The sequence below is a fragment of the Nematostella vectensis genome, chromosome 3, assembly GCF_932526225.1.
Source record: "Nematostella vectensis chromosome 3, jaNemVect1.1, whole genome shotgun sequence".
NCBI lineage: Eukaryota > Metazoa > Cnidaria > Anthozoa > Actiniaria > Edwardsiidae > Nematostella > Nematostella vectensis.
The window spans coordinates 8,238,552-8,259,177 of NC_064036.1; the positions used below are offsets into that span (position 1 = coordinate 8,238,552).

The 20,626-nt window shown below is 43.1% G+C and overlaps 2 protein-coding genes and 1 long non-coding RNA gene across 5 annotated transcripts in view; 1 reads left to right on the top strand and 2 right to left on the bottom strand.

The window, feature by feature from the left end:
• Window positions 1–105: 105 nt before the first annotated feature.
• Window positions 106–11,595, bottom strand: LOC5511232 (nonsense-mediated mRNA decay factor SMG8). The gene is made up of 19 exons (XM_001631590.3): window positions 11,500–11,595; window positions 11,162–11,270; window positions 10,897–10,944; window positions 10,302–10,424; window positions 10,079–10,162; window positions 9,708–9,775; window positions 9,106–9,220; window positions 8,877–8,912; window positions 8,620–8,670; window positions 8,196–8,284; window positions 7,696–7,823; window positions 7,343–7,539; window positions 5,379–5,512; window positions 4,986–5,073; window positions 4,289–4,378; window positions 3,987–4,052; window positions 3,459–3,617; window positions 2,072–3,141; window positions 106–1,734 (listed from the first exon to the last, which is right to left on the bottom strand). The coding sequence occupies exons 1-19, from the start codon at window positions 11,565–11,567 to the stop codon at window positions 1,329–1,331; spliced, it is 3,129 nt and encodes a 1,042-aa protein (XP_001631640.3). The 5' UTR covers window positions 11,568–11,595; the 3' UTR covers window positions 106–1,328.
• Window positions 11,596–11,854: 259 nt separating this feature from the next.
• On the top strand, window positions 11,855–12,930 carry LOC116617658. The gene is made up of 2 exons (XR_004295829.2): window positions 11,855–12,035; window positions 12,453–12,930. It is a non-coding gene; the product is annotated as an uncharacterized LOC116617658 (long non-coding RNA).
• A 138-nt stretch (window positions 12,931–13,068) lies between these two features.
• LOC5511228 overlaps window positions 13,069–20,626 on the bottom strand; it is a 39,616-nt gene continuing 32,058 nt past the window's right edge. For all 3 annotated transcript variants that reach the window (XM_048725757.1, XM_048725756.1, XM_048725758.1), the window contains 12 exons: window positions 19,520–20,536; window positions 19,112–19,335; window positions 18,466–18,808; window positions 18,142–18,279; window positions 17,891–18,052; window positions 17,509–17,684; window positions 16,899–17,241; window positions 16,258–16,579; window positions 15,880–16,070; window positions 15,445–15,706; window positions 14,447–14,811; window positions 13,069–14,161 (listed from right to left, as the gene is read on the bottom strand). In XM_048725757.1, the coding sequence (XP_048581714.1) occupies window positions 13,947–14,161; window positions 14,447–14,811; window positions 15,445–15,706; window positions 15,880–16,070; window positions 16,258–16,579; window positions 16,899–17,241; window positions 17,509–17,684; window positions 17,891–18,052; window positions 18,142–18,279; window positions 18,466–18,808; window positions 19,112–19,335; window positions 19,520–20,536 (3,758 nt within the window). In that variant the 3' untranslated portion in view covers window positions 13,069–13,946. The remainder of the gene's footprint in view (window positions 14,162–14,446; window positions 14,812–15,444; window positions 15,707–15,879; window positions 16,071–16,257; window positions 16,580–16,898; window positions 17,242–17,508; window positions 17,685–17,890; window positions 18,053–18,141; window positions 18,280–18,465; window positions 18,809–19,111; window positions 19,336–19,519; window positions 20,537–20,626) is intronic.

Here is a 20,626-nt window from a genome sequence, read left to right on the forward strand (position 1 = left end):
CTAGACGCAGTCGAGTGATGCGTGACTATTGTTCATGACACAGTGCTTGCACCGTCCAACCCTACTAGCGCAGCCTCGGTTGACCATAACACAAATACAGCAAAATTGCTTGACCCGGTTTATTATTTTTTCAATAATGTTGGCGCTCACGTTTAACGCACATACTCTCTAACGCATACTACTCTACAACCTTTTTGAGCGGAGGACATTATTTTACCCGTACTTCCTGTATTTTAAACTGGGGGGGGAACAGAAGCATTTTACCCCCTCTATTTTTGGGATCGCTCCAACTCCCCTTTTATTTCCGGTAAAATCTAGGAAAAACTTCAAGTCATCTTTGTCTCCCCCAAACTCGTATCTTTGTATTTAAATGTCCTTTTACTTCCAAGGACCATGTCCGTATGAGTATCACTTCAACATTCACCATCTTGGGGAGCATAGGCAATCATAGAGTGATCCGACGGATAACACCCTAACAACATCATCTCTTCTCTGTAGGTTATCCATCACCACGCCCTGTGTTTGTACTCCTAGCACCATCTCTTCTCTGCATGTTATCCACCATGTCCGGTGCACTTACTCCTATCACCATCTCTTCTCTGTAGGTTATCCATCACCACGCCCTGTGTTTGTACTCCTAGCACCATCTCTTCTCTGCATTTTATCAACCATGTCCTGTGCACTTACTCGTAGCACCATCTCTTCTCTGCATTTTATCAACCATGTCCTGTGCACTTACTCCTATCACCATCTCTTCTCTGTAGGTTATCCATCACCACGCCCTGTGTTTGTACTCCTACCACCATCTCTTCTCTGCATGTTATCCATCATATCCTGTGCACTTACTCCTATCACCATCTCTTCTCTGTACGTTTTTCATCACCAAGCCCTGTGTTTGTACTCCTACCACCAGTTCTTCTCTGTAGGTTATCCATCACCACGCCCTGTGTTTGTACTCCTAGCACCATCTCTTCTCTGCATTTTATCAACCATGTCCTGTGCACTTACTCCTATCACCATCTCTTCTCTGTAGGTTATCCATCACCACGCCCTGTGTTTGTACTCCTACCACCATCTCTTCTCTGCATGTTATCCATCATGTACTGTTCACTTACTCCTATCACCATCTCTTCTCTGTACGTTTTTCATCACCAAGCCTTGTGTTTGTACTCCTACCACCATCTTTTCTCTGTAGATTATCCATCACCACGCCCTGTGTTTGTACTCCTACCACAAACTCTTCTCTGCATGTTATCCACCATGTCCTGTGCACTTACTCCTATCACCATCTCTTCTCTGTAGGTTATCCATCACCACGCCCTGTGCACTCACTCCCGCCCCACAATAGTAAACATCCCCTTCAACACTCGACAGGACAGCAATGGCTGGGAGTCCCCAGGGGGCAGAATGGGTCCATCACTTCCAACGTACACGTACGGGAACCGCAGGACGCACAGACTTGCGGGGGGCAAGGACACCCCTCCCTCCACCCCAGGGTAGAACACCGGGCAGGGTGGGGCTGCGGGCTGGACCCACGGGCTAAGGGATAGAGTTATGGGCGTGTCCGGGGTGCAGACGTAGACACGTATGAGTTGGGCGTGGAGGGGTTTGGATGAGCGGCAGGGGCAAGGGAAGTAGAGCGGCATATCCATGTTCACGAGCTTGTGCGCTGTTTCCTTCACGTGACCAGAGCTTGTGGCCTTCACCATCTTGTCTGGACCGGAGCATATAAATCTGATACACAGAAAAAAGAGTGTTTAGAATCTCAAACAAATACATAAACAAGTACACGCGCTTTACTTAGATGTGATTTGGATAAAAGGACTTCAAGCACTAAAAGGAAATTTGGATAGAAGGGCTTCATTACACTAATGTTATTTTTGATTCATGAGTACTATCACTGAATATCGAGTTATGAAGAAAGAAATGGCATTAAGTTCAGAGCCCGGTCCCGACCCTAAGTCACGCAGTGAGAGGCCATTGCGCTAGTATGCATCAGGCTTTAAGAGCCACTTGACAAGATTTTAATCTTAAAAGACAACACAATCCTCGAGTACAAAATAAGACTGACCTGTGTCCGCGTGGGCACTCGTACTCGTCGCCAATGTACGCCCTGACAGTGGGCGGGCCCGCATCTCGAATACTCCGGCCACGTGCTCTACTCGTGCCAGTTGGCCCGCCCTTCCCTGACGTCAGCTGGTGCCCAGGTCCCTTAGCATCAGCATACTGATGGCGTGCAAAGCTGAGGGCCTGGTGCAGAGGTAGCGTTGTGCTGCTTCCGGCTACTGTAGGGAGCTCATTCGGGGCCGGCCATGCCTCGTCTGCCGTCGACTTAACGCCAAAATGCTTGCTCTGACCGTCAAACTGGCTAGTCACGTCTGATTGGGAATCGTTTATCAGAGGGATGTCCCATGCAAGTAGGAAATTACTACTTGGGAAAAAGCCTGGCTGCTCTAAGCCTTTTGCCGGCTGGTACGAAGAAGAGCTCCCGAGGCGACACAAGGACCAGGAAGGGAAGGGTGGTAGCAGACCAGGCGGTGACTGGTCACTGATCATTGTAGGTAGCATGGTAGGTGTCTGATTGCCTTGTTGCACACTAGACTCTGTGCCATGTACATTGTGTGGCTCGACTGAGCTTAGCATGTCCTCTGACCCTACAGTACTAGCGTCTCCAACCAGCCCCCCAGACGTCACGCTCTTAAACTCAGTCCCTTCGTGAAACCCGGTCTCTAGCGCGGAATGGAAGCCACCAAGGCTATAAATAGAGCTCAAGCTTTGACCGTGGGCTCCCTGTCCATGACTTCCGGTTTGATCAGTACTTCCGGTTTGGCTTCCAGCTTTATCGCGAGTCGCCAGAGCAGACTTTGGGATTGGAATGATTCCCCCAACGGGCAATGATTCCTTTTCCTCCTTTGGCTGCTGTTCCTCTGCGACTCCCCCCGGATTATCCTCACTTGCAAGGAGAGATTTACTTTCGTCGGGCATGTCAAGGGGGGGCGGATCTTCGATCGGCTCGGCGTCCTTGAGGGATATCTCAGGGGGTTTGGACAGGGAGAAATTCGGATGACAAGGGAAGACGAGATGGACGAGGTATGCACAGCACTTGTCTTCCAGGACTTTGAAGAAATCGTAATTGGCAGTCTGTGGAGGAGAAACGGTGTGGGTCAAATAAGTATAGGAAACTATTTTGGTCACATGGCACTTAATCAAAACTTTTTACCGCGGAATTAACGCGCGATAGTTTTTCACTTTGCATTCTCAAATCTTAATTGAGTAATTTCTAGGAAAGTCAAAGAAAGACAAACGCATGCCCTTCTTTCTCGGTGATACATCTCAAGAAGATTCAATACCTATATTGACGAAGCTCTTTAAAATATTATTACTGGGATACCTGTGGTAGCCCAGTTATAAAATGCAACTGTTTTTTTTTTAATATTATAACAAAAGACTCCTCTTACTCTGATGTCGAACGGGTCTTCCCGGTGCTCCTGAGTTCTGCCGCAATTGCAAGCGCAAAGGCTGGTGATACGGCTAGAATGCGGTTTGCATGGAACATTGCTATCTTCTTTGGATTTCTCAGACAAGTACTCGCTCAGGTCTTCAGGAACTTTATGGAACTGTGCACATAACAACTCTATTAGACGGTGCAATGCAGATTACAGGTTAGAGATGAACAACAACGAAACTGACCTACCAAGTAAATACAGTGACCAAGTAAATACAGTGACCAAGCAAATACAGTGACCAAGTAAATACAGTGACCAAGTAAATTCAGTGACCAAGTAAATACAGTGACCAAGTAAATACAGTGACCAAGTAAATACAGTGACAAAGTAAATACAGTGACCAAGTAAATACAGTGACCAAGTAAATACAGTGACCAAGTAAATACAGTGACCAAGTAAATACAGTGACCAAGTAAATACAGTGACCAAGTAAATACAGTGTTTGTAACTTGCCGCTTAAACCCTATGTTTGTAACTTACCGGATAAACACAGTGTCTGCCTGTCAAGCTTCGTTCCTCGCACAGCTGTCGCCCATTCAGCCAAACCTAAGACATAATTACATGTTGAATGATGACAATCTCATTCCAGTAACTTTGTTGAACAATAATAATTTGAAATTACTGTCAGAATTCCTACTTTTTGGGTTGGTTTTGGATTGATTATATTTTGATCATATTTTATCCAAGGTTTCTTGGATTGCCAATGCCCGGCCGTGACATCTCTTCAATGCTGTCAGACCAAGTGCTAGTATTTGTAGTGACAAAGACATGCAATCACATACCTTATTGCAGTCGTCTTGCAGTTGAGCCGCGCAGTGCTCGAATGCAGGGCCTCGGGCGTGAAGAGCAAACACTCGCAGAGCCTGTGATAGCTAAGGGCGAAGAACTATCAGTTATTATGCCATAATGATTTCCCCGCACAATTCGACTTTGCACACCTGATTTAGATGCACGCTGTGCGTGTAATGGGAGGGGTCCCCCCACACAATTCGGCTTTGCACACCTGATTTAGATGCACGCTGTGCGTGTAATGGGAGGGGTCCCCCCCCTACACACAATTCGACTTTGCACATCTGATTTAGATGCACGCTGTGCGTGTAATGGGAGGGGTTCCCCCACACAATTCGACTTTGCAAACCTGATTTAGATGCACGCTGTGCGTGTAATGGGAAGGGGTTTTCCCCACATAATTCGACTTTGCAAAACCTGATTTAGATGCACGCTGTGCATGTAATGGGAGGGGGTTCCTTCCCCCACACAATTCGACTTTGCACATCTGATTTAGATGCACGCTGTGCGTGTAATGGGAGGGGGTTTTCCCCACACAATTCGACTTTGCAAACCTGATTTAGATGCATGCTGTGCGTGTAATGGGAGGGGGTTTTCCCCCGCACAATTCGACTTTGCAAACCTGATTTAGATGCACGCTGTGCGTGTAATGGGAGGGGATTTTCCCCCGCACAATTCGACTTTGCAAACCTGATTTAGATGCACGCTGTGCGTGTAATGGGAGGGGAGATTCTCCAGATATGCACTAGTTGCTAGAGGCAGGACTTTTAAGCATCGCCTGTGAACAGATGACAAAGGACGCGTGAGAGTAAAAAAAAAAACTAAACAAAAACAATAGATAACAGTACACTATCTCATATAGTGTACTGTCTACATGTTGTAGACATTTGAGCTTCGACGCAAATGAATAACAAAACAGTATACTTTTCGAGCACATTACACATTTATAATTTGATTTATTTGGACTGTGTTTTGGACTGTTTGTTTTCCTGTGTAATGTATATCCATTGTGAAAAGCGTGACAAAACGTGATGCGTGGCTTTACAAGTCAAGCACTGTTAGATATGGCAGTCTGTTACTCACCCTTCTGAGAACTTCATGTCTAAGTCTAGCTGGGATGCTAGACCCGTGAAGCGTGCAGGTGTGTCTGGCTTGGCTCCCAGGAAAAGTTCGAAGAGTGCAGCTGAGACACGCGCCCACTGGCGACATGAAGGTACCTAAGTAGTATAGTATGGACCAAACTGGCCTTAATTTAATGGTGCATTGAATTCATCATCAAGGTCTGTAATAACGGACGCAGTTTGAAATACAGGAAGCTGCCGCAAAATTTCATACAACTTTCCCTTGTGTCGTACCCCTATATCTGAGTACCACTATGCCTCCCTGCCACCCCTTTCCACTGTACCCCTCATGTCACCCACACCCTGTACTGTACTATAGTATCCATAGTCCCCTGGCAAATCAACATACCTCTACATGAAAACCTTCGTGCCCCTTGGCACCCTACCTCTGCATGAGTACCCTTGAGGCATCTTGGCCCCCCTTTGTACACACCTCTACATGAGTACCCTTGTGCCCCTTGGCATCCCTTTGTACACACCTCTACATGAGTACCCTTAAGGCATCTTGGCTCCCCTTTGTACACACCTCTACATGAGTACCCTTGAGGCATCTTGGCACCTCTTTGTACACACCTCTACAATGAGTACCCTTGAGGCATCTTGGCACCCCTTTATATAAATCTCTACATGAGTACCCTTGAGGCATCTTGGCACCCCTTTGTACACACCTCTACATGAGTACCCCTGAGGCATCTTGGCACCCCTTTGTACACACCTCTACATGAGTACCCTTGTGCCCCTTGGCACCCCTTTGTACACACCTCTACATGAGTACCCTTGAGGCATCTTGACACCCCTTTGTACACACCACTACATGAGTACCCTTGAGGCATCTTGGCACCCCTTTGTACACACTTCTACATGAGTACCCTTGAGGCATCTTGGCACCCCTTTGTACACACCTCTACATGGGTACCCTTGAGGCATCTTGGCACCCCTTTGTACACACCACTACATGAGTACCCTTGTGCCCCTTGGCACCCCTTTATATACATCTCTACATGAGTACCCTTGAGGCATCTTGGCACCACTTTGTGCACACTTTTACATGAGTACCCTTGAGGCATCTTAACACCCCTTTGTACACACCTCTACATGAGTACCCTTGAGGCATCTTGGCACCCCTTTGTACACACCTCTACATGAGTACCCTTGAGGCATCTTGGCACCCCTTTGTACACACCTCTACATGAGTACCCTTGAGGCATCTTGGCACCCCTTTGTACACACCTCTACATGAGTACCCTTGAGGCATCTTGGCACCTCTTTGTACACACCTCTACATGAGTACCCTTAAGGCATCTTGGCACCCCTTTGTACACACCACTACATGAGTACCCTTAAGGCATCTTGGCACCCCTTTGTACACACCTCTACATGAGTACCCTTGAGGCATCTTGGCACCCCTTTATATAAATCTCTACATGAGTACCCTTGAGGCATCTTGCCACCACTTTGTGCACACTTTTACATGAGTACCCTTAAGGCATCTTGGCACCCCTTTGTACACACCTCTACATGAGTACCCTTAAGGCATCTTGGCACCCCTTTGTACACACCTCTACATGAGTACCCCTTGAGGCATCTTGGCACCCCTTTATATAAATCTCTACATGAGTACCCTTGAGGCATCTTGGCACCACTTTGTGCACACTTTTACATGAGTACCCCTGAGGCATCTTAACACCCCTTTGTACACACCTCTACATGAGTACCCTTGAGGCATCTTGGCACCCCTTTGTACACACCTCTACATGAGTACCCTTGAGGCATCTTGGCACCTCTTTGTACACACCACTACATGAGTACCCTTGAGGCATCTTGGCACCCCTTTGTACACACCTCTACATGAGTCCCCTTGAGGCATCTTGGCTCCCCTTTGTACACACCTTTACATGAGTACCCTTGTCCCCCCTTTGTACACACCTCTACATGAGTACCCCTGCGGCCCTCTGCCACTCCGTCACGTCCTGCATCGCCAGTCATCAGATGGTCAATCTGTTGCTTAAGGTAGTCTTTAAAAAGGACATCTTCTCCCATCCATTCAATTGAACAGGGGTCTCTTGTGGAAGAATTAATCCTCCTCGTGAAACTTGTGCCTTTGAGCAAACTGCTATTTTCAGCTATAAATAAAATATTTTGTATCAAGAGGATTGTGATAGGTACTGAGTACTCCTAGTGGCTCAGACGACTACACTTGAGCCAGTCTGGCAACCCAACACACCTGGAAACACTATCCAGTACAGACTTTTACTGATAATGGATACTACATTACTCACCCCACTTTGTTTTGATAGCAGGCATGGCAAGCTTGTTCAGTAGAATATTGATTGGGTCAAAGGAAGCAGTGTTCGGCTGAACATGCACAAAGGCATGGTTTGAGCTGACTGTAAAAAGGGAGCTGGAGCTGAAAAATAACAAAAGAACCATAAAAAGAGAAGGGTTACGATTCAAAATGTATACAATAGTGAGTTATACAATCTTGTAAGGCCTTTTTACACTAGCAATTTTTGTGACAATCTGGGATTTCCCTGCAATGTTATTACATCCAAAATTTGTATGTACAGTATGTGTAAACAGCAAGCAACAAATAAAATTTCAAAAACTGGTAACACAAATGTGCTGATTAAAATGACAAACTTTGGACCTGGACAAAAAATTTGCATCACTAGAAAACATGGTTTGGTAACCAATAAGAGTGGATGTTTTACTAATGCTGTTGTATAATATTAGTTGTGTGTGAACTTGGTGGACAAACAAAATATCTACTGCACAATACCTTAAGCTTCCTAGAAGCCTAGCCTTTCTCAAGATAGAATAGATTTGATCTTCAAGGGAATGCTGGAGTTTCTTCAGTGGATTAGTGTTCTATAAACAACAGAGTATGTTTTTATGATGTGAATTATGTATGTACAGTACTTATGTTCATTCTAGTTTGCCCTAAAGAAGTCTTCAATTTTTCAGAGCCAATTACCAATTTTTAGTACAGTCATAACATTTTAGTTGTGGTACTGTGCAAACTGTAAGTTGCTGTGAATAGTGATATATTGACCCATGCTTACATTTACATGCAACAAACAGCTGGCCTAAAACTAGAAGGTTATGTGGGGAGGGTTCACCCTCTGTACCACCCAGGGGCTGTAAAGCAAATTATTTTTGGATTTTTTGATAAGCACTATTGTGTGAACTAATTTCAACTGCACCTGCGTCTTAACTTTAGCTCTACTTGCATAGGTATCTTTAGCTCCACTGCTCTGTGAATGGAAAACAAAAATTACAACAAGTGTCATTACCTGTAAAATACAGATACAGTAGTCAGGTGAGGCAAAGGGGAAAGTGCTGAGTATGCTTCAATGCTTAAGCCATGTTGAAAAGGTAGAAAAGGGGAGAACAGTTTCTTCTTATATGATGTTCCCTTTGAAAAAAAGTCCAATTTATCTGCAGTAGCAGCTTGACTTACAGTTGATGTGGGATCCATTGACGAGAACCCAACAATCTGTTAACATAAATTGCACAATCATAAACTCAGTTAGTATCTCAAAAGTCACACTAGTACAAGGAATTGAAGTAAAAAATGTCCCCTAGTGAGAGCATAACAATAGCATACAGTATCATACAACACATCCTCAAATAAGATTCATTTTTTAAAAAACATTCACACAATCATAATGATGTGCTCAGCAGTTTACTTGTTTGAACGAGCAGATGAGTCTTGGGATGCATGGCCTGCCAGTTTGTCTCCAGATATCAGGCAGGTCCTCCACTGTGTTCAAGCACTGAGCAATCTGGGGCAGCAGCTGATGTCTAAAAAACAAAATAATATACAAAAAGTATATACAGTGTATGATAAAGTGTCCTTGATTTTGATTCTTCAATGTTTGTTCACAAAATTTAGAGTTGAAACAAGACCTTATAAGAAATGTATGTTAGTTGTATTCACTTTGATGGCAAAGACAGTCAAATAAGGTATTTTGACACAGATACTGTATAATGGTAACAGACATTGTAGAGCAATGATATTTACCCTAAAAAGAAGCTTGAAATTTATTATAGTTTATCTGGATATGAGCACATGACAGTTCAATTTAGTGGAGTCAATGATAAGAGTTAAGACAATAAGAGAGTCTGTTTAGATAAAGTTAAGAAAAATAGTGCTCTTATCAGGCCTTGTTTTGCTTCTAAAATATGTGAATAAATATTATAGAGTAATAACTATTAAGTATCTATGTTCTGTACTTTAAAGAGAACAGAAAGGGTGGCCTTAGTCTGGCAATGTTGTACAGTAATGTACCTTGCGGTTGCTAATGCTCTGAAGAGACGGACATAATTCAGATCAAATGTGGCAGTTGGATGAACAAGCTGAAAAAAATCAAATCGATTCATTGAATAAAAAAATAAGGATTTGAGACAATTAACATCATGTGTCTATTTTGGTCAAGTAAAACATGTTGGGACAGCAGCTTCACATGCTGCCAAAAATGTGAAATTTTAGCAAAAACTCTGGATTTTTTTTGCCAAGCTTCAATATCTCTCTGCCAAAACCTTGCAGTTCTTTGGGGGAAGGGGATGGGTAAAAATAAGGAACAACACCAAAAAAAAAACAAAAAATAAAATAAAACAAAAACAAAAAAAAACAAACAAAATAAAATAAAAAGCACTTACCACCATGATATGACAGACTGAGAAGAGAAACACCATGGCACAAGCATGGTAATACTCATGGGTCTTCCAATAGCGATGAGATTCCTAGTGATGCAAATGTCATATGGTAGCATGTATTTTAGAAATTATAGAACCAGTGAGGTTTCAAGTGGCGAAAATGACTTAGCATCAGGTGACATAGTACAAGGGAAATAGAGATAGATGGAAGCTTAGAGGTACTCACAGAATTTGAGTACTCTTTGTGTGCTTGCTCAGCGAGGTTGGCAAGGTGTGAGGCATCATATAAAGACTGGAGGTGGAGATATATAATCCTCTGCTCCATGTCATGATAAACTTCTATTTTACACTGTGGGGAGAAGGGAACAAAGGGGTGAATAGAGCTTCCACCAATCTAAACTAATTAGTAAATACTTTGTGACAGTGTGCTTTTTGGGCACACAAAGGAGCTGCAAACTTTAGAGGCAGATCATATGGTCTAGCCCTCCCCCCTTAAAATTTACAAATTCATCTTCTGTCATATGTTCTTTATTCAAATGATGTATTGTTTGGAGGCATCCTTACTGAGAAATCTGATATCTGCCCTTTAGTTTGAGCAAATATCAAGGTTCTCACAGCTGTGAAGATGTGAGAAGTAATATATTTTGATTAGTAATCTCTTATGTCATATTAAAACTGTGATTGTAGAGGTTTTCCATGCTGACCTGCAAGTGCAACCCTTTTTAATCAAATACCACCTTTCTTGCAACCTGATTGGGTAACTAGAAATAGTCATGACGTTATACTGTCTCTTATACTGTAAATGATGCATATTTACATACAGGCATCACATCATGGACATTCTTCAAATATTTGTCAATAAACGCAAGCTGCAATAAAAGAATCAATACCCCAATTAGAACATCATTGACAGAATGTTTGTGGTAAAATCTCTAAACAAGTTTGACATTTAGACATTTGGCAAGCATTTAAAACACAGAGGCTTAGACATGATTGTATTTGACTATTTTATTATAATATTATTATCATATTTTATGAGATTGGTCTTAATAAACATCCCAGTACTGGTTGCGCAGTAAAACTTACGTCAAACAAGTTCTTTTCCACTGCTGAATTCACATGGAATGCCTTTGACTTGTGGCCAAAACTTCCTTTTCCAAAAATCCCAATCACACAAACCTTTTCATCGGCAAAGCTACAATGCGCAATAATGACAGTTATCAAGGATGTAGTACATGATAACGAGAATTACTTATGTCAGATAATGACGACGGTTAACCCTTTATCGCAATGGGCTTTTCATTCAACACATCACTACTAGTACGTTGTTTTTATTCTCTTTTGAGTAAAGGATATACTGAATTAGGGGTACAACGGATTCCAGAAAAAATCGATGCAAATACTCGATTTTTGACAATCCCTACCTTTCTGTGGAATTAACCAAAGTTTGGAAATATTTCCCACTCGCTTTTGGCACTTTTGCATCCGCCATTTTGAATTAGCCTTTGCTGATTTACCACAGGGAGACCAAAAAACAAACACGGCTGATAGATTTTTTTTCAAAATCTTAGGCACAGTAAAACTCCAATACTCCAATTATCGGAGTTATCGGATAATTCAGACACACAGTAAAATAAACTAGTTCTAAGACAAATAAACTAAAAAATAAACTAGTTCTAAGACAATATTTTCTAGTCATTCGGATAACTTCACGCTATGAAACAGTAAAATCGTACTGTTTTTCGTGGTTGTCCTGTGTATTATTTGACCGCTAGGGATTGGGGTCTGCGAGGGGAATACAAAAGCAACAAACGAAATGTAAGTAGTGTTTGAATGAAGCTGAATGTCGTCTAACATTTACGGAAAACTACCCGTCCTAGGCGTATGGGCGCTATGGGGTTCCTGTTTTTATCTTTTCGTGGCGTATAATATGATCGGGGAGCGAGGGACTAGAAATAGGGTAAGTCTTTAATACACAAGTCACGCGGTACCTTTCTCGCCTACTTTCATACTTTTTCATAAACTAACTTATATTCATCATGTCCCTAAGGCTTAAATTGCAAGATTCTTGGCCTCAATTTTACTACTTAATGTCAAGCTTAAATAAAGAATTGGGAAAACAACATTCTTTGGGCACTTCTTTGAACGCAGTGGCTAGGTGAGCGGTAGCCGCTCAGGGTCTTGAATGAGTTAAATAAACGGTAGCCTCTAAAGGAGGGCTGTCATTGCCTGGAACGTATTATAGAACAAGGTAAAACAATGGAAGGGAACAATGCCATGCATAAATTTGTCAGAGTATTGGATTGTAGAAAGAAAGGAGAAGTAAGGATGGAAGAAGGATTTTATGATTGAATTATTGTTTGCCTTGTTTCCATAGCAAAAAATTGGGGAAGTGCTTGGGCTGATTCCACCAGAAAGACATCTACCATCAACCGAATCGACACTAGAAGCCTCTACCTATGATCCAAGGGATGGTATTAAAGGCAAACCCCAGCAAGGAAACGGATAGAGACCTTGCATGCTACAAGGGTCCGCATGTTTGTGAAAGTAGGGTAATTCAATTTTATACAATTCAGAAATAGCTTTGGTGTATTTTTTCCCAAAGAAGATTTCCTCTCTGTTTAGTGTTACCTTTGTTTGCATTTCTGCATTGTGTTACTAAAACGCCTACACTGATGCTTTGATGCCAAGGTCTACCATTAGAGTACATAGAAAACAAGGATGGATAGCACATGACAAACAATGATTTATAAAAAAGACAACTCAGTTCAGAGAGAAAAAGTGAAATGACAGGAGAAAAAAAAAAGGACAAGCCCCAGTTGACAAACCAGGCATGAAAATTACAAGTACAAAAAGATGAAATGGAATACACTAAAGAAAAAAATAGTAGCAGCATGTCCATACCTAAGTTATCTGCATAATGTTTACAGATAATGTTCTTGACTTAAAAGAAATATTTTACAGAGTAGCAGAATAGAACAGATTTGACAGTCTTCTTTAAAAATTGCATTTATTCAATACAATTGTATACTGTAGTTGACAACATCACCATTTACTACAGTTTCTTTCTACTAAATGAGATCTGCATATAATACTCTGTTTTGATTGATAATTCTCTGTAATAAATAAATATTTCCCTAAATAATTATTTAAGTGTATCCTAATATTAATCTTTACATTCCAGAAGACACATGGATATTTAGGAAGCACACTCCTTCTTTCCCTTGAAATATTAGTATTCCCACTCTCAATTATGTCTTTTATAGCGCACTGTTACAGTATTCCTACTCGCAATTACATCTTTTATAGCACACTGTTACAGTAAATGTTTTGATCATAAAAAAGACAACATTTAAACTTATTTTTGAACATGTTCAGGAGCAAGAGCAACCAAGCTTCCTTGGAGAGGGAGATGGGACTCCAGATCTTTACTGATTTATTGAAACTTATATCGTGATTTTTCTAGGGGACAGCTCCTCCTATCACCACAGGTAAATTTGCATATTTATTTCTATAGAAGTCTTGAAGCTTATGAATTTTTTCACTTATTACCAAGTTTGTAATTGTTTTTCCATCTTGATAAAAGAAACAGAATCTTAGAAGAATATAAAATTGGTATGCAAAAGTGAGTGAATTCTCTTCTGTAAGACAAGAGACCTCCAAGATTTTGTTGCTTTATATTTACAAGTGGTTTAAAAAACCCATCTCTTTATTTGCAGGCAGTTTGAATTGCCCTTGTTTGAAGTTCACTTGCCAAAAGTTGTATATTTTTGACATGAGTCATGTCAAGCATAGCAATCTCCACATGAACTGTAAATATCTTTTCATAACATTTTCATAAAAATATAACTCTACATTTCCACCAAAAAGTCTACTTATGTCTCCTGGCTAAGTGTCTCTTGAATTTCCTTATTCTCTCAGCTAGCGCTCTCTTGTCTTGCCGTTTCTTCCTGAGTACGTGACCAATCACTTCCATTTCGCTTTCATCAAGTCCATTATCTGATTTATAGAATGTAGTGATGTGGCCTTGCTGTGGTATCTTCGACTTTGTGTTCTTTGGTTTAGGGATACTGTTACGTGCTATACCTAAAAGATAAAAGCCTTGTTAAATGACATTTTTTTCAATGTAGACTTTGTAGATTGGTAAACTAATGTCAACTATTGGGGGATAGAAAAGCGGCGCTTTCGATGTATAAGTTACACATGAATCGTCTAATATATATGATAAAGTATAATCTTGTGTAAGTGGCAAAAGAGTAGTGAAAACAGTTCCTCCCTTCGTAAAAATATTATTTCCTGTTCACCTTGAAGACCCTTGAAACAGGTGTTAAATAAAATGTCTCTAAACAGATCACAAATTATGGGCCATACCTGCTTGCTGGTTAGGCTTGGTACATCTAGCGGGCTCCACGTACAGGCGTTCATTTTTGGGCGTGCAGCCACCACACGATCCCCCACACTCTCCAAACACCTTCGTGCCGTCGTCTGACTTGCGGTAGCTCAGTAATCGATGTGGGATCTTAGGACTGCCCCATTGTTCCCATTCAATGTCACTACGCACGCGCAGACCGGTTCCTGTTAGATCGATATTGAATCTTCCCTTGTGACATTTGGACGCGGCAGAGAAGCAGTCCCCCGCGCGACCGTACTTGACCGGGTTACCCGTATGGAAGGAGAAGGTGAAATCATCACGATGGATAAGTCCGCTTGATGGGTCGATGCGGATCTTGTTGAACCTGCGGGAGTTAGAATTACAAATCAGCTTATGTGCTCCTGGATGCAGTTATTTATAAATTACAAATAGCGCCATGCCATCGATTTGTTCATGCGTGTAATTTAAGTACTTCAATTAATCGTTTTTTTTTCTTACAAAAATACTTTTTCCAGACAATAACAGAGCTGAAACAGGCCTCGACATATTGGGGGAAACTATACAGAGACATCAAGAAAATGGGCACCTTAATATTTTTTTAAAACATAGGAGCACCTGCCCCCAGTACCCCACCCTCCTGCTACAGCCTGGATAAGAAAAAAGTGCTTTTGATAGGAGATCACTTAAACACTCATTCAAAACAGCCCCCCTCTTATGAATATGTTTCTCTAAAAATTGCGTTTAAGGAGTTATGATTTTTCTCGTATGCCATGAAAGTTTGATATATTCTTATATAAGAGTTTTATATATTTTTAGAACAGTCTCCGGATTATAGACCTATTGCCTATGACATTTAACAACGGCATTTGAAAACTAGCAAATCGAAATCGAAGAGTATTGTCCCGAGAGTTCTGACACTATCACCGATCAGTGAGAGTAAATAACAGCAAAGCATTATGGGTACGCCCTGCAGGATCACTCAGCACAGCTCTCTAACCTTGATGTTCCCCAGTATTTCTCTGTCAGCTGTGGCGATGGGTTAGTCTTCCCTGAGCACGACTCATAGTTCAACAGACGCTCGCGATGGAAGCTGGCGTAGTTCTTATCCGGTCCCGAGTCCAGGGTAATGTATTCCTGGGGTTTGGCAGTACGCATGCCGTGACAGAATAACCGCACTGGTTCGCACTGTGGGCTCATCTGGATGGTGTACTCGTCGTCTTGATAACCAGACCACATCTTTTTTATCTCCGCACAGCTCCCTGGAAATTATTGAACGTACAGGTTAACTTCTTCAGTATTTTTAGTTCTAAGCTGTTTTGTTTGTAATAAAGTCTTCCCCACTTCTGAATCCCTGATAACGGGTAAAGATTGCCTTAGAAACACAGGCCTAGAGTCGCTGTATAGTTATAATTCTAATCTAACGTTAACTTACTTGGAATCTTGTATTGCAGACTGCTTGCGGGGATGCTAGCTCTACTAGTTAACTCAGCCAAGGTCGCAGGGCACTGAAGATTGTACCCGACCGTGAGGGCGTCGTGCGATTTGCCCTGTTTATGGAGGGCCTCCATCCAGTAGAATTTACCGGCTTCCAGGTTCACCTTAGAAGATGTCTGTTTGGCTGGTCTGTTGAGGAATGGCAAGGTTAGTAACGTTTTCCCCGAACTGTATCACGGTACTGTACGTAGGCCATACCCTAAAGTGCCACACGATGTTGAGTGATGTAGAAACAAAGCATTGTTTAACATTTTTTTTCTTGAAATGATATTAGCGCTCACGTGTTTACGCTTTTTAGAGTCTATTGACCCCTTACTTGTTTTCGTAATCCGGAACCTTGACTGCCGCTATCAGGTTTTTGCTTATGTGTGGTGCCCCATCACTAAGGAACAACTCCGCTTCATCGTCTGCGGTAAGGGTGAACGAATAAGTTCCAGTATAAGGTGCCACGAAGTAACCACTGATGCGACTCCCGTAATCGGTGCCGTCGTTCTCAGGCGCCGCGAAACTTGGCATGATCGTCATTTCGGTGGGATGTCTAGGATAGCTCTTGTCCACCGCCATGTCGCTGATGGTGGAACCCGGTACGTGACGCCACACCTCTCGCTTAGCGCCCGGGAACGCGCCAGGATGCTTAGCTGTGGTCGGAAAATTGTTATTAGTGAATTGTAAAAATGCGTCAGCTTAGCTGTGGTTAAAAAGCAATTGCTAGCAATTCACCCTGTAGAGGACTTTTAAAGCAGGTATATGAAAACATTCTATGCTGCCTAACTATGTTGAAAATCAGATAGCTAAATTGCACCGTAATGGGTTCTTGGAGTAGGACTTTCACGAATGTTAGGACCATCTTTCGCTCATACTTTACTGGACCCTAAAAACCACTTCTTCCATCCTTTAATGTCTTGTTGTCAGAAATAGCATCCGCTTTTCGGATCACGTGGCAGACTCAATACTTACGCATAGTTCGAGTGTCTTTTAGCTTCCTGATCTCTGCTGATGGCAGCGCGCACGGGAACATGTAGAATTCATCCATGGCTCCCTGGAACTGCCGTGTGGTCCTAGTCCCGTCCTGGTGGTTGCCAATTTGAGCCTCGTTATTCCAGTCCATGCTGAACGTGTCCGTTTGCTGGGACTCCGTGCTCTCGTACTCACGCACGGCTTCGCCATTCACGTACACCGTGGCGTCCCTGGTGACAGGGTCGTATGTGCCCGCGATATGTGTCCATCGGTTAGGCTGAATAATCGGCTTGGTTGTTTTACCGTAAACTACCTTATCCTCGTTTCGTTGGAAGAATCGAATCTGAAAGCGATGTTAAGAGTAAGCGTACATGACTTCTTGAAGGGAAAAACCTTTTCAGATCCATCGAGGACCACAGCATTCGGTTGCATTTTGTTAAAGCCTCTCCTTTAAGCCTGTTTTGCTTTCGTGCCTTCCAACGATCGCATTTTATCGCCCTTACTTTTCTGCAGCTACAGAATTTCGCAGGCTTCCTAACCATGGTCACCGGGATTAGCTATTTGCAAAGCACAAACGATTAACGAAGCGAAACTACATCTTAACACGAACCTTTCCTTGATCCAATATCTCAAAGTGGTACTGTCCCTTCTTATCAGCCTCTCCCGAGTTTTGTGTTGCGAAGATCTCTTTCACTCCAGACACGTCCTTCACGTTCACCCAAGTCGCCAAGGTTAGAGCATTTGTAGGTTTACCTTGGAAATTTTGGCCATCCAGCTGAATTGTGGCTGCATTAAAGAAAACTTGCATTACACTCAGTATCTCCCAACAATGCATCTCAAATGTGTATTGCAGGATTTTACCAACTCGCCGCCAAGTAATAACATTGCTATCACTCAAGTGTTTGCGAAGTTCAAGAGTTTTGTTTCAGACACTGAGTCGTCCTTTCATAAATAGAAGTTAGGCCAATATAATTATAAGGAAAAGGTCCTACCTTGAGACAGGTCGAGTCCTTGGTCGTCTAGTGCCCCAGCCCTGTGTTGGGCGTTACCAACTATCCTGCCGTTATTTCCCATGCCAGACTCATCATAGACGGTGCCAGAGCACAGTTTGTCGAAGCCGTAATGTAAGACAGGCTGGCACTGGAAACCGAATGCTGCAAAACAAGAAATAAGACAGAGTCAGACAGTTTTTTAAAATATTTCCTGTTCTATTAATTTCCGGGAATATTTATAAAGCAGGCACCTTTTCGTTCGACTGGATTAGGAAGTAGTCGTTGCGGCTGGTCGTGCATGACCTGGTTGGCAGCAGCTGCTGTCTGAGCTGCGTGTAATGCGGACTCAGTTGGTCCTTGTGGGTTCTGGAACTTGTGCAGTGCTCCAACTAGAATATGAAGATAACAAACTTTGAGTCACAAACAGTAACGGCAAACCCAAACTCCTGATTGCGTTGTAGGCTAAAAGGTTTTGAAAATACACGTTCTCTTAAACATTCCGGTAAACCCACAGGGTAAATTTCGTCTCTGTTGATCTCTCAGAAGTTGTCTGAATCTCAACACATTTTACTAACCATGGCATACAACTTTTGCGACTTTGGTCGGCTCGTCCTTGTCTTGCAGTGAGCTAACTCTGAGTGCGTAATCCGGCCTTGTTGCCATGTCGATGAGGTCGCTCTCTGGTACCTGGTCCGTACCCACAGCTACGACCTGGACACCACTGTACTGTAGCTGCTTGGAGAAGGACTGTAGGCTTTTTTCGGCATTGGTGTTATGGTCTTTCTGGGTTCCCAGTGTTGTGACCAGGAAGACCTTTGGTACGTTAGCGCGCATTCCTCCCGAGGCGGTAAACACTTCGAATTTAGCCATTTCTAGGAGGATGACCAGGTTTCTGTTACCCAAGTCTCGTGGAAGAACCTGAAGTAGATCAAAATGTATTATTCAAAACAAAATTATGAAATTAAGATTGCAGTTTTCGGCTCCCCCTCTCTTTCGGCCTATGCTATTATAGCCCAATAATTAACCTATCCATACAGGACATTACTTAGCAAAGATATAAAAATGGCTATTGATAGTAAGCTGACACTATGAAGATTAGGAAGAATACTATTAGCTTATGACGAAGAGCCTCGTCTAGTACCAGATTAGCGTTGCTGGTTTGCTATACAAATATAACTTAATATGTACAGCGATAGATGTAACGAAAGATAGATGCCTTACGTTCAGTGACTTTAGGACGTCATCATGCTCGTTGAGCTCATCCAGCTTACTCTGTATGGATGGGATGGTTGAGAAGGCCACTATACCCGTGTGCGTAGAGCTGTCTGAGAGCTTAAAGTGCCCAAGCACCTGACGGACTAAGTTTTTCTGATGTGCCCATTGTAAGGCTGTGACGTCACTTGAGGAGTCCAATGCAACCACAATATCGAGGTCATGTGGACAAACTGTGGAGATGAATTTCGATTAGTGACCGTTTACATTGCATTCCATAAAAATCAAGGTGTATGGATTGGAAAGGGAAAGATTTTGCTATCTGAGACAGAACGTTTATTTCGATTTAAAAAGTGTTGTATATAGTTTGCTTCTTTTCGAATGATCCGGCATTTTATAATGTTCATACGAACTCACCAAATTTCTGCTCGGCCGTGGCAGTAGCTGGCTGTGTCTGATTGGCCATTGTTTGCAACAACGCTTGTGTGGGTGATGGGGATGGCGCCGGAGGTTGCGCTTGTGTGGGTGCTGGGGATGGCACCGGAGGTTGCGCTTGTGTGGGTGCTGGGGTTGGCGCCGGATTTTGCGCTTGTGTGGGTGCTGGGGTTGGCGCCGGATTTTGCGCTTGTGTGGGTGCTGGGGTTGGCGCCGGATTTTGCGCTTGTGTGGGCTGTGCCGCTGTTGACAAGGTAGGGTAAGGCACTTCTGGCACGATAGACTGTGTAGGTCCAGCTGTTGTTGTTAAAGTACTCAACACTGCGTTGTTTTGTACTTGATAAGCCGCATTGGCTTGATTATACGCTTGAGTAGTCTGCCAGTAGTCATTTGTTGTGGCTTGCTCTGTGGTCTGCGGCGGGCCGGCGGTGTGGGTCGGCGCCTCAGTTTGCGCAGGCGCTGTGACGGTCTGTGCTAGTGGTGCTACTGTGGCTTGAGGTTCGGTTGCAGGAGCAGCCGTTGGAGCTGACTGAGTGGTGTACTGCTGTGCCGCTGTTGACGCGGTAGTACTGTCCTGCATCTGTTGACCGCCATAATAGCCCGCTTGGTATTGATTTCCCGTCTCGGGTTGAGTTGTTGGCTGTTGGTATGCACCTGTTGCAAGTGGCTGTACAGTCTGCGGCTCCGTTGCCACTTCTTGCTGTCCCGTAGCCTGTACCGTAGCCTGTACCGTAGGCTGTTGCGTCTGGTAGGCGCTTGGTGCTGCTGGCTGATACTGTAAGGTTTGACCTGTGGCCTGCTGCCATGCTGCGGCAGCCTTAAGCATCTGTTGTGCTGTCGTTTCCTGTGATGGCACGGTGGTCTGTGCTACTGGCGGCTGCTTTACCAAAGCTACGTTCTTGCCATTGTTCGAATTGTAATATTGAACACCAAACCGCGAGTACGAGCTGCGCCAGGTGAGTTCTTGAGGAAGCTTTTTCTTTAGCGGAGCTTCTGGAACTATTTGAATAGACAAAAGTTAGTTCTTCGTATCGTACATGCAATCTTTTTGCCATCATATATATCAAAAGCCTAAAGTCCCCATTTCAG

Coding starts and splice junctions, on each gene's coding strand:
- LOC5511232 (XM_001631590.3), bottom strand. CDS start 11,567: ATGGCGGATGCAAAAGTGCCAAAAGCGAGTGGGAAATATTTCCAAACT. Junction 8,671..8,876: donor CAATGGATCCCACATCAACT/GTAAGTCAAGCT, acceptor TTCCATTCACAG/AGCAGTGGAGCTAAAGATAC. Junction 5,074..5,378: donor GACATGAAGTTCTCAGAAGG/GTGAGTAACAGA, acceptor ATCTGTTCACAG/GCGATGCTTAAAAGTCCTGC.